General features: G+C 42.2%; 2 protein-coding genes across 2 annotated transcripts; one reads left to right on the top strand and one right to left on the bottom strand.

The window, feature by feature from the left end:
* The first annotated feature begins 516 nt into the window (after positions 1–516).
* Positions 517–2231, top strand: LALBA (lactalbumin alpha). The gene is made up of 4 exons (XM_041735717.1): positions 517–649; positions 975–1133; positions 1589–1664; positions 2171–2231. The coding sequence occupies exons 1-4, from the start codon at positions 517–519 to the stop codon at positions 2229–2231; spliced, it is 429 nt and encodes a 142-aa protein (XP_041591651.1).
* A 3544-nt stretch (positions 2232–5775) lies between these two features.
* LOC121479805 (olfactory receptor 8S1-like) lies at positions 5776–8632 on the bottom strand. The gene is made up of 2 exons (XM_041735603.1): positions 7863–8632; positions 5776–5938 (listed from the first exon to the last, which is right to left on the bottom strand). The coding sequence occupies exons 1-2, from the start codon at positions 8630–8632 to the stop codon at positions 5776–5778; spliced, it is 933 nt and encodes a 310-aa protein (XP_041591537.1).
* Between the last annotated feature and the right edge of the window lie 3587 nt (positions 8633–12219).

Here is a 12219-nt window from a genome sequence, read left to right as displayed (position 1 = left end):
CATGGGATTCTTTCTGGGCTTTGTTGAATGCCTGGATTGACTGGACAACTGCCAGCTCTGATCCTGGGACTATGGCATGTAATGACATATACTCCCTTTCCATATTCTGTATGTCTCTAGGGGGCAGGGGGTGTTGGCCATGTGCCCTTATTTTATTTTCTGATTGCCTCACTCATATTAGCCCTGAAGCCTCCTTTGTTCCTGAGGTAGACTGGGGACATCCTGCTTCCTTCAAGAAACAAAGGTACAAACAAAACCAAATGGGAACAGAATCATGCTTGAAACTCTCTCTGGGCAGAAAACAATACCTGGTATGGACTAGAGAGTAGGGGAGGAGAAGGAAAAATGGGGTGAAAGTACAGAAGGAAGCTGGCAGGCTCAGCTGGCATGGCCAGTCTCTCTTTATCCTCTTCCAGGATGTAGGGCTTTATTCCAGGGCCCCTGAGGCTTTATCCACAAATAAAAGGAGGTGAAGTTGTGTGGTGCCTCCATTTCAGGCTCTTGGGGGCAGTCAAAATGATGTCCTTTGTCTCTCTGCTCCTGGTTGGCATCTTGTTCCCTGCCATCCAGGCAAAGCAATTTACAAAATGTGAGCTGTCCCAGGTGCTGAAAGACATGGATGGCTTTGGAGGCATTGCTTTGCCTGAATGTGAGTTCCCTGCTGCCTTGCTTCATCTCATTTTTCATCTACTGTTTCTTCTACCCTCATTTTCCTCTCCATTTTCATCCAATTATATAATAATCCTCTTATCTTCTTAACTGTTTACTCTTTTGTTACATCTATTCATGTATCTTCCATTTCTTATCATCTGATCCTTATTGGAACTCTTCTACTCATTAAGATACTTTGTGCATTGTCATATTTGGAAATTAATTAGAGAGTCTTTCTATGTCTGGTAATACAGGTCCTCATTTATGCAATAAATGCTGTGTTTGGACACCTCTGTAATAGCTCTTTCTCATCTTTCCCTCAGGGATCTGTACTATATTTCATACCAGTGGTTATGATACACAAACCATAGTCAATAACAATGGTGGCACAGAATATGGACTTTTCCAGATCAGCAATAAATTTTGGTGCAAGGACGACCAGAACCTTCAGTCAAGGAACATCTGTGACATCTCCTGTGACAGTGAGTAGTCCCTTTTACCCTGTTCCTCTGTTTTCCTGGAGCCTACCCCTGGGATAATCTCATTTTTGGTATCAAGGACACCTCTGACTTCATTGTCTTCTACTCCACTTTAATTGTGGGACTTGAATAGACAGTGCTGAGTAAAAGGCTGTTAGAATTTTCATGTTCACCAAAGCCGCAGGCAGTTCCCTGAAGTAGGTGAGCTTAGCGGTTTGGAAATCTTGAAGTCTGATACCCTGCATTTTCAGAGTTGATGAAGCTGATAATTCCTCTGAAAATACCCAAGAGAAGTGAAGGGGGGCATTACCGTATTGGCTTTCTAATATAGGAAGACAATAGGCATAAGCCTCCATTTCAGAGAAGGGCCAGACTTGCTTGATCCAGGGAAGAGGGAACTCACTATCTTTCTGGGTAATACTTAGCTCTCACATTCCTGTCCTTGTAACTCCTGCCAGAGTTCCTGGATGATGACCTTACTGATGACATGATTTGTGCCAAGAAGATCCTGGATGAGGAAGGAATTGACTACTGGTGAATCCTCATTCTATTTTCTACTTTTCCCTTCTCTTCCCTTTTCTCACTTCTTTAGGCCAGCACCACTGCCCTCTCCTTCTATATCTTGGCTATTTAATGTAGAATGCATTTTCCAAAACAAAACTCATCCAGCAGACTCAGGTTTCCAATTTTCAAGACTCCCCCATGACACTCTTGTTTGGTAATATTCCTATTAAGCATAGGGAATAGAGGACTGAGACCTAGGTCTCCCTTCACCTGAACATGGACTTCTATTTCTGATTGTTTAGTCCTAGACCCTGAAGTAAGCTCTCGATACCATTCATGTCCTTTCCAGTCCTACAATTTTCTTGAAGTTTTAAAGTGGATCCTATCCCTCTAGGTGGCTCAGTGTCCCTTGCCATTTGGCTAGGAAAATTTTCATCCACACTCTACCACCTTGGCCCTCCTGCAGGTAAAGTTAGATGGAAGTTCAAGCTAAGATCCAGTTAGCCAACTTGTGCTGTCTCCTTTTCCATTATCAGGTTGGCCCATAAACCACTCTGCTCTGAGAAGCTGGAGCAGTGGCGCTGTGAGAAGTTGTGAGTGCCTGCTGTCATTGGTGCTTCTGCTTCTGTATGTTCCTGGAATGCCTCTTCCCTAAGGCTACCTCAGTTTGCTTCTTTCTTCTTCCTTGAAGCTGATTTGTCTCTGAATCCTGAGCCCTGTGGTGACACCATTGGACACTTGAGGACTATTCTCCAGCAATGCATGGCTGGTACACTGGACTTTTGACCCTTGTTCAGTGCCCTCTGATGGCACTTTCAGTACAACAATGGATTTCATCTCTGTCTTGAATAAAGGGCCTGATTTTGAATGACTAGCTGTATTTTCTTCCCAGAGGGAGGAGGAGGAAATAGCATGAATGGGTGGACACTGAAGTTGTAGGTCATAGTCACCTCTCATCTCTATTGAAGAGGAAATAGGCTGAACTTATAATAGAAAGATGGAGGTTACTTTCTGTACCAATTCAATTCAACAAGGTTACTGATCATTTGGCATATTCAAGGAACTATCGAGGGAGTCAAAAATTGGCAAGAGGGTCTCTTTCCTCATGGACTAGTAGGAAAGAGAAGATAAATATTGATAAATAATTATAATATAAGGAATAATGTCATAGCATCATGAGAGAGGTTAGAAATGTTCTTCAAGCATTCATAAGAGAAAAAGGTACTTTATTTAGGGGAGTGCTCTGGGAAAAAGAGATCAAAGAAGGATTCATGAAAGGAGTGACAGTTAAGTTGGTTTTGAAGTATGAGTTGGATTTTGGTGGAGATGTGGGATAGGAGAAGAACAGAAAGGACAAGGGCAAGGATGGGGCACCAAGAATCTATAATGGAGGGGACGTGGGTGGCTCAGTGGTTGAGCATCTGCCTTTGGCTCAAGTTGTGATCCCGGAGTCCTGGGATCGAGTTCCACATCGAGCTCCCTGCAGGGAGCCTACTTCTCCCACTGCCTGTGTCTCTGCCTTTCTCTTTGTGTCTCTCATGAATAAATAAATAAAAAATCTTTAAAAAGAAAAGAATCTGAAATGGGTGACTTGAATGGTTTGAGGGACTTCCTTACTCTTGAGGTAAGGAAATATCCTTTTTTTTTTTTGGTTTTTGTTTTTGTTTTAGATAAGGAAATATCCTTCACAAAGTGCTGTGAGAGGATCACAGGACCCTTACAGTCAGCTCAGCCACTGAAGAATTTTGACATTTGGGCCTTTTTATTTGAACTCTGTACTCCATTAGTCTTCCTTGCAGCTTGCTTTTTTTTTTAATTTTAAGATTTTTTATATATTTTTTAATAAATTTATTTTTTATTGGTGTTCAATTTGCCAACATATAGAATAACATCCAGTGCTCATCCTGTCAAGTGCCCCCCTCAGTGCCCGTCACCCAGTCACCCCCACCCCCCGCCCGCCTCCCCTTCCTCCACCCCTAGTTCGTTTCTCAGAGTTCGGAGTCTCTCATGTTCTGTCTCCCTTTCTGATATTTCCCACTCATTTTTTCTCCTTTCCCCTTTATTCCCTTTCACTATTTTTTATATTCCCCAAATGAATGAGACCATATAATGTTTGTCCTTCTCCGATTGACTTATTTCACTCAGCATAATACACTCCAGTTCCATCCACGTCGAAGCAAATGGTGGGTATTTGTCGTTTCTAAAGATTTTTCTTTTTTTTCTTTTTTAAAATTTATTATTTATGATAGTGAGAGAGAGAGAGAGAGAGAGAGAGAGAGAGAGAGAGAGAGGCAGAGACACAGGCAGAGGGAGAAGCAGGCTCCATGCACCGGAAGCCCGATGTGGGACTCGATCCCGGGTCTCCAGGATCGCGCCCTGGGCCAAAGGCAGGCGCCAAACCGCTGCGCCACCCAGGGATCCCTCTTTTTTTTTTTTTAAGATTTTATTTACTTATTCATTAGAGAGAGAGAGAGAGAGAGAGAGAGAGAGGCAGAGACACAGATAGAGGGAGAAGCAGACTCCTCGCAGGATGCCCAATGTGGGACTCGATCCTGGGACTGAGATCACACCCTGAGCCAAAGGCAGCTGCTCAACTGCTGAGCCATCCAGGTGTCCCTAAGATTTTACTTTTAAGTAATCTCTACACCCAACGTGGGGCTCAAACTCACAACCCCGAGATCAAGAGTCGCATGCTCTACTGACTGAGTCAGCTAGGTGCCCCTGCTTTGCTTATTTTTAAGGGCAATTTATCCCAATGATTATGAGATATGTGAAAAGAGGAGATTTGAGTCCTAAAGTCTGTTTTGGCTACTCATTGATGGTGTGAACCTGGGCATGTCATCTCTGCCCTCTGTGCTTCCAGCATTTCAAACTTCCAATTTAAAGCACCATATTTATGTACAGATAGCTAACAGAGACATGAAAAGATGCTCAACATCACTTGGCATCATGGAAATACGAATCAAAACTACAATGAGATGCCAACTCACACCTGTCAGAATGGTTAGAATTAACAACACAGGAAACAACACGTGTTGGTGAGGATGCAGAGAAGGGGAACCCTCTTACACTGTTGGTAGGAAACCAAAGTGGTTGTATCAGTTTTGAGGTTCTTCAAAAATTAAAAATAGAACTACTCCATGATCCAGCAATTGCACTATTAGGTATTTACCCAAAGGAAACAAAAAAACTAATTTGAAGGGATATATGAACCCCTAGGTTATAGCAGCATTATCAACAATAGCCAAATTATGGAAAGAGCTCAAATGCCCTTTGACTGGTGAATGGATAAAGAAGATGTATATACACACACATAATGGAATATTACTCAGCCACAAAAAAGAAATCTTGCCATTTGCAATGACATGGATGGAGCTAGGGTATTATGCTGAGTGAAATAATTCAGTCAGAGAAAGACAAATACCATATGATTTCTCTCATATATGGAATTTAAGAAACAAAACATATGAACATATGGGAAAGATGAACATATGGTAAAAAAAGAGAGGCAAACCAAGAAACAGACTTTTTTTTTTAAAAAAAAGATTTTATTTATTCATGAGAGAGAGAGAGGCAGAGACATAGGCAGAGGGGGAAGCAGGCTTCCAGCTGGGAACCTGTTGTGGGCATTGATATGGGCCTTGATGAGGGCCTCGATCCCTGGCCTCAATCCTGGGACTTGTTCCCGGGACTCGATCCCAGGACTGGGATCATGCCCTGAGCTGAAGGCAGACGCTCAACCACTGAGCCACCCAGGTGTCCCTCTTTCTCTCTTTCTATCCCAATTTCTCCTCCATGCTACTTTCCTCTGACATCTACATATAATTTCCTTTGGATAAGTACCCCAAATTGGGAATACTGGATCATGTAATAGTTCTTTTTTAGGTTTTTTTTGGATCCTTCATAGGGTTTTTTGTGAGAATTTTCTTGAGTGGTAACTGGGCCTCCTGTGTATAGATATCAGATGCTCCATGGAGGTATCCCCATCTTGCTTCATTAGGAGAGGATTTTGGGGTCAGAGGAACTAATGCTTCTCTTTTGCAAAAGGAAGAATGCGGAGATAGCTGGTAATAGCTCTTCCTGCTTCCTCTTCTGTTGCACAACTCTTTCTCCTGTTACAAGAGGATGCAGTGGAGCTAGGTTACAAGGTAAGCCTGGGCTTCCTGGCCAGCACCCTCCTGAGAGCTGCCTTCACTTCCTGGTTCTTCAGACTGTAGATGAGAGGGTTTAGCAGTGGGGTCACCACACTGTACTGCATGGAGAGTACTTGTTCCAGGGCTGAGCCGGATGCTGGGGTCATGTACCTTGGAGGGAATAGCACAAAGGAGTAAACTGAGACCAGAACAATGGTCACAATACTGTTGGCAGCCATGGTCCATCCCATCCCAGAGACTCTGCAAAGAGGGTCCTCAGAGCTGAATGGACTAATGGTGGTAACAGCATCTAGATATGATTGTGTGATTAGGGAGAGCTGAGTCATTTCTACCTTCAATGCCTCCAAACATGTGTTATCTTGTAAGAGCTGCCCCAAGGAAAAGGAAAGTGCTGAAGGTTAGAATAAAACTAACAATGTCATGTGTTTCTGTAGTACTTCAAAGTCTTCAAAGCATATATTCTTAATAGTTATGATAAAGGTGTGAGGATTTTTTCCCCTTCTTCTCCTTGTATATACAACTATATGTTCTCATCTTGTGAGGATTGCTTCTTACAAAAGTGTATGGTTATTCTAATAATGCTATCATTGTTCCCAACATTTATGGCTCTGGGAATTACCCTCAGTCACGGCACATCATTTTATATAATGCTAGTGGAACAAACATTCGTCCTTTTAGGTGCCTTTTTCTTTGGTTTAGAAAAGAAGCCAAGCTTGGTAAATAAAGTAGAAGATAAAAATGTGTTAAGCACAAGATACGAATAAAAAATAATAAGATTAAATATTGAGGATCATTTTTTAAAATTTATTTTTTATTGGTGTTCAATTTGCCAATATATAGAATAACACCCAGTGCTCATCCCATCAAGTGCCCCCCTCAGTGCCTGTCACCCAGTCACCCCCACCCCCCACCCACCTCCCTTTCTACCACCCCTTGTTCGTTTCCCAGAGTTAGGAGTCTCTCATGTTCTGTCTCCCTTGAGGTTCATTTTGTTGAGGATCACTGGGAGTATTTCCCAAAGAAGCGTTATTTATTTATTTATTTATTTATTTATTTCAACAGTGCCATCATCATTGGAATGTTATTTGTCGGTTTTGGTGTGCTTGATTTAAAAAGATATTCATTTTACTGTCATTTTTCTTCATCTAATTTATCCCTCCTAATATTTCTGTGGAGTAGGTAGGAGCAATCTTATAGTCTCCTTATGGCATATGAAGAATAGGATACAGAGAAGATAAAGAGATTTGTCCACAGCCTCAAATGAGCTCTTCTGGACCATTCCTTATCATCTTTTTCTTCTCCTTCCTTCTCTCTAAGTAACAGGCAAGTGAGAAAAGTATGGAGCAATTTGTATAAATCCATCTCCAGTTCACCAGTAGACATCATGGGCCATTAATTATTCTGCTCCTAGTAAGTGAGGACTTGTCAGCTAGAGCTGTTTATGTTTGAGACAAGTGTGGTAGGAAAGAGCATGAGATTTGGAGTCACTTATATTATGGCTCAATTTCTAACTTGCTCTGGGGACTTTGAGAAATTACTTGGTACTCTTGAAACTTAGGTTCCTTACCTGAAAGTGAGATTAATAATATTTCTCTTATGGTGTGCTACATATTAAAATTGAGCTTGACCACGTAAAATGGCTGGTGTATAGAAGGTGTCTAATAAATACTTATAGCACAAATAAGCTTCAGAGACATCATCTTCCAGTAGGAAAAAAGATATCATCTGTTTCAAGAATGATATGTTTTATTGTTTTGTCTAGCACTGAATAAAAATCTACAAGGGCTTTCTGATTTCCTTTTCCTATTAATCATAAGTTAACAAAAGGAAGAATGTCTCTAGTCCTTTTACAAGCTCATCTTTCAGAGTTAGACAATTGAGACCTGAGAAAGAAAATAGATTTTTTATAATTCACACAGCTCGTCTACAGCAGAGCCAGAACTAGAACTCAGGCCTTCTGAATTCCAATCCAGTCATTTTCCTGCTATTTTTCAATGCTCTGTTCTATAGACCAGGACACTTTTGGGCAAGGCATATCCTACATTGACATTTGGAAAGTTATAGTATGACATACCTGATAACTCCTGAACCATAAAAGTTGGTGATCACAAGAAGATGAGAAGAGCAGGTGGAAAAGATCTTTCTCCGACCGGTGGCAGAGTTGATTCCTAGGGCTGTCATGATGATACGAGTGTAGGAGCCCAGCAATAGGACAAAGGTACCAAGGCCCAGGACTGCCATGGTGGTCAGGTTGGAGGCCACACTAACATAGGGATCAGAACAGGTCAACAGGAGCACTGGGGGAAGCTCACAGGCAAAACTACGGACAAGATTGGGCCCACAGAAGTTCTGCTGAGCCAGAAGGATGCTGTTAACCAGGCTAGTCCCTACTCCTATGGCCCAGGATGCTACCACCAGGCCAGTACATAGCTTCTTGTTCATAGCCACCACATACAACAGTGGGTGGCACACAGCCTGGAACCGGTCATAGGCCATGACTGAAAGGAGGCAAGTTTCAGTGGCCCCAGAAAATATGACCAAGGAGATCTGGGTGAAACATTCAACAGAGGAAACAGTCTTCCACTTGGAAAGGAGGTTCTCTAGCAATTTAGGCACAATGACTGAGGAATAGAAAGCATCCAAGAAGGAGAGGTGACTCAGGAAGAAGTACATGGGTGTGTGGAGGTGAGAATCAGCCCTGGTGACCAGCAGCATCGCCAGGTTCCCCAGAATGGTCAGGAGGTAAATCCCCAGGAAGAGCACAAAGAGCAGAGCCTGGATCTGAGGATTGCTGGATAGTCCTAGGAGGACAAATGTGACTGTGGTTATGTTGCCAACTTCCATGGTGCACTTCAGTTCTCCTTTCAGAAGGACAAGAATGGAAAAGAATGATCTAATGAGTTATCAGTCTTGGGGATGAAGCATTGGAAGTAAAACTTCATGGCTGATCCAGGACAGATTGTGTAGCAGGAACACCCCTGCCACGTCAGACCTCATTAGTCCTTCCTGGTTCAGGGAAGGAAGCTATTGGCCAAGGTGGAGAAAGTGGGAAAGAAGAATGTAGGCAAGCAGACCTGGAAAGGAAAGAGAAGAGAATAGGGATTATCCAGACTGGAGAAGGAAAGAAAAGCATTTGGGAACAGATTCCAGAGCACTGAGAAGTACTGTTCTCCAGTTCCAAAAGAAACTGAGCTCAAACCACAGGAGGGCTGACTGGCACAGTGAATAGGTGATGACATTTTAACTGTTTGGCTGACAGACCATGATGAATGATTGATTGATAGAGGTACTGTGCACCTAATGATGGTGCAAGTCATTTCTCTGCTACAGTAAGTTCAAGAGTAAGTCCCTTGAGTTTCTCATTTAAAAAAATCTGGGAAAACTAGATGGTTCTAAAGTCCATTCCAGCTTAGAAATTCTAAAGATTAAAAAAAAATTCTAAAGATTAAGGGACAATTTAATTTGGGTTTCACTGGTACTAAATAGAAATACTTTCTCCCCTTCTGTGTCAACCCAAGCAGAAGTGGTACGTGAGTGTGCTAATTTCATGGAAGCCAGGAAGGAGGAAGCCCTCAAAATGGAGGTGAGGGTTGTGCCTATCGGCTACTCCAAGGTCTTCCCATTCCCGGGTTTCTGTGAATCTACACTATACAGAACTCTTCTGTTCTGTAATCTCAAAACTTTACATGAAAGTCCATGAAGACTGTGCTATCCTCTGAGTTGGTACCAGAGGATTTGGATAAAGTCAACTCAAATCTGGACCATTTTCTGTGCATCACAGGGATGGTAAAAGAGAGAGAGAGAGAGAGAGAGAGAGAGAGAGAGAGAGAAGAGAGAGAAGAGAGAAAAGAGAGAAAAAAACACCAAGAACACTTGGTAAAATGTAGAGTTATAGGTTTTAGCCTAGATCAGAGCAAGGTAAAATTGTCACCTTTCTCTTTGATGGGCAACTCAGTAGATAAGTGAGATTCTGATCTCTATTGATGGCTTGTGCACTCATGGATTCCCAGAGTAGGCAGTTACGGGAGAAGATGGATATGAATGAGAAGATTTGTCTTCACATGTGCATCCTAGGCCAACAAGAGATGATCTCAGTGGATGATAACCAAATGACAGTCTTTCCAACCCTGGATCAAAAATCCCAGATGTGGCTGGGGCTTCTGTGGGCTACCCTCAACTTTGTCCTTCCTTTAGAAGATTCAGGGGTGGAACTTCTTAGCAAGGAAATGTCCCTATAGTCTTTCTGTCTAAGGGGAAGACTTCTTGACTCTGCCTCCCATATAACAATGGCCAGAGGGACTTGATCTCAGTTCTAGACCTTGGAGAGTGAGGGAGCTCCCTGGAGAGGTCCTTAAGCAGGAGGCCTGCCCTGAATGTGAATGAGGTCTCCAAGGGCCAACTATTCCTTCCCAGAATCACTCTTGTTTCAGTGGGTTGCATCATACAAGGGGGTGGGGTGGGGAACTAGGGTGGCCAATAATGTCTAAAGATAAAAATATAGAGTTCTAAAGATTTCTGGTTCAAAACCCTGGAATTTCCTTCCTCTTTCTCTCCCTTCATCTTTCCCTTCCTTCTCATTTTGTTATGCTTTTTTTTTTTTTTAAAGATTTTATTTATTTATTCATGAGAGGCACACAGAGAGAGAGAGGCAGAGACACAGGCAGAGGGAGAAGCAGGCTCCATGCAGGGAGCCCGACCTGGGACTCGATCCCGTGTCTCCAGGATCATGCCCTGGGCTGAAGGCAGCACTAAACCGCTGGGCCACCAGGGCTGTCCATCATTTTGTTATGTTTTAAATCATATTTATGATTATGAAAATAATATAGTGATAAAATATAGAAAATTAAAAAGATACTGAAGATACTTTAAAAATGAAAAAAGAGGGGATCCCTGGGTGGCGCAGCGGTTTGGCGCCTGCCTTTGGCCCACGGCGCGATCCTGGAGACCCGGGATCGAATCCCACGTCGGGCTCCCGGTGCATGGAGCCTGCTTCTCCCTCTGCCTGTGTCTCTGCCTCTCTCTCTCTCTCTCTCTCTCTGTGTGTGTGTGTGACTATCATAAATAAATAAAAATTTAAAAAAAAAAAAAAAAAAAAAAAAAAAATAAAAATGAAAAAAGATATTAGGGTGCCTGGGTGGCTCAGTTTTTTTTTTTAACTGGGTAAAACCATTTTATTAACTGACCAAAGCACTTCATTTTGTTTTCTGATTTGAGGTAAAACCATTAAACACGGTTCACAAGAAAATACAAGAACTATTCAACTACAGTTACAAGAGTTTGAAACCTCACTAGTTGTTCATATAATACTTTTTACAAATTCATACAACTGTACAGTCTACTTAAGCTAAGTTTATTGTTAACCAAAAGACCAAAATCAAAGACCTTGACGCTTGCCCTACTACTCTTGCAGTGGCTATGGTTTTGTAACAATAACTGTTACCTTAAGAAATATACTTTAAAAACCATTTGGCTAGTAATGTGTACTTTCTTCATTCCTCAGGGGTGTGTGTTGTGTGGTGTGTGTGTAGGCTCTCCAAAGGGCAAATGCCTGCTTCTGTTCACCATAATCCCTCTCACGGCAAAAACTGTGTGAAATCACCACTGTCCCACTGTGAACATGGGGATTGGGGAAATAGTTCTACATTTTCTTTTTATATTTAGTTTTTTCCGGAAGCCAGTAGATTTCTTCCGAAGCTTTCTTTTGAACATTCAGATGGTGTCTTTAGAGCCTTATTATACATTGCTGTGTTAGCGGGGGCTTCTAAGTGTCCAGAGGAGGACAAAAAGAATGATGCAGTCTAGAAGCACAGTGAATGTATTTTTCCCAACCAAGCCCAGCGTTAAGATTTCTTTCTTTCTTTTTTCCTGGGCAGTTCTCTTTAGTCAATACCAAGGCAGGCTTTGGAACACTGCAGATTTGCTTTAGAGGTAGATAAAACAGAAATCATGCAGTTAAGTCAATTGAGGAAGAAGGGCTTTGCACTCTTGAGGACATCAGGACCAGAAGGTGATCCTTTTTTCTTGGGACTAGAAGGACTTTTCCCATTTAACATTTTTACCTGTTTGGGGGAAATACCCAAGTCTTACCTGTCTCTCTCAGGAAAAATGAATTTAAAGGCAGCCTGCACTAACTACAGACAGAAGAAGACAGTGCCAACATTTGGATTACGGCACTGCAGTTCACAGTCTGGGTCTGTGACACACAAACACGTCATGCACTTGGAGACAGAGGTTAATTGTATCAGTGTCACTAGTGATGTTAATTACAAAAACGTACAGCAAGTTCGAAACTTCTCTAAATATCAAAATCACCATGTTTTATTTTTTTATTTTTTATTTTTATTTATGATAGTATAGTCACACACAGAGAGAGAGAGAGAGGGGCAGAGACACAGTCAGAGGGAGAAGCAGGCTCCATGCACCGGGAGCCC

Source organism: Vulpes lagopus, chromosome 21 (assembly GCF_018345385.1).
Source record: "Vulpes lagopus strain Blue_001 chromosome 21, ASM1834538v1, whole genome shotgun sequence".
Classification (NCBI taxonomy): domain Eukaryota; kingdom Metazoa; phylum Chordata; class Mammalia; order Carnivora; family Canidae; genus Vulpes; species Vulpes lagopus.
The sequence above is the reverse complement of the archived record's forward strand: the minus strand, read 5'-3'. Positions and strand labels throughout refer to the sequence as shown.

Excerpts from the sequence above, each read along its gene's own strand:
- LALBA (XM_041735717.1), top strand. The coding sequence starts at position 517 with ATGATGTCCTTTGTCTCTCTGCTCCTGGTTGGCATCTTGTTCCCTGCC. Across the intron at positions 650-974 it reads AGGCATTGCTTTGCCTGAAT|GGATCTGTACTATATTTCAT; the intron begins GTGAGTTCCCTG and ends TCTTTCCCTCAG. Across the intron at positions 1,665-2,170 it reads GAGGAAGGAATTGACTACTG|GTTGGCCCATAAACCACTCT; the intron begins GTGAATCCTCAT and ends TTCCATTATCAG.
- LOC121479805 (XM_041735603.1), bottom strand. The coding sequence starts at position 8,632 with ATGGAAGTTGGCAACATAACCACAGTCACATTTGTCCTCCTAGGACTA. Across the intron at positions 5,939-7,862 it reads TATGGTTCAGGAGTTATCAG|GTACATGACCCCAGCATCCG; the intron begins GTATGTCATACT and ends ATTCCCTCCAAG.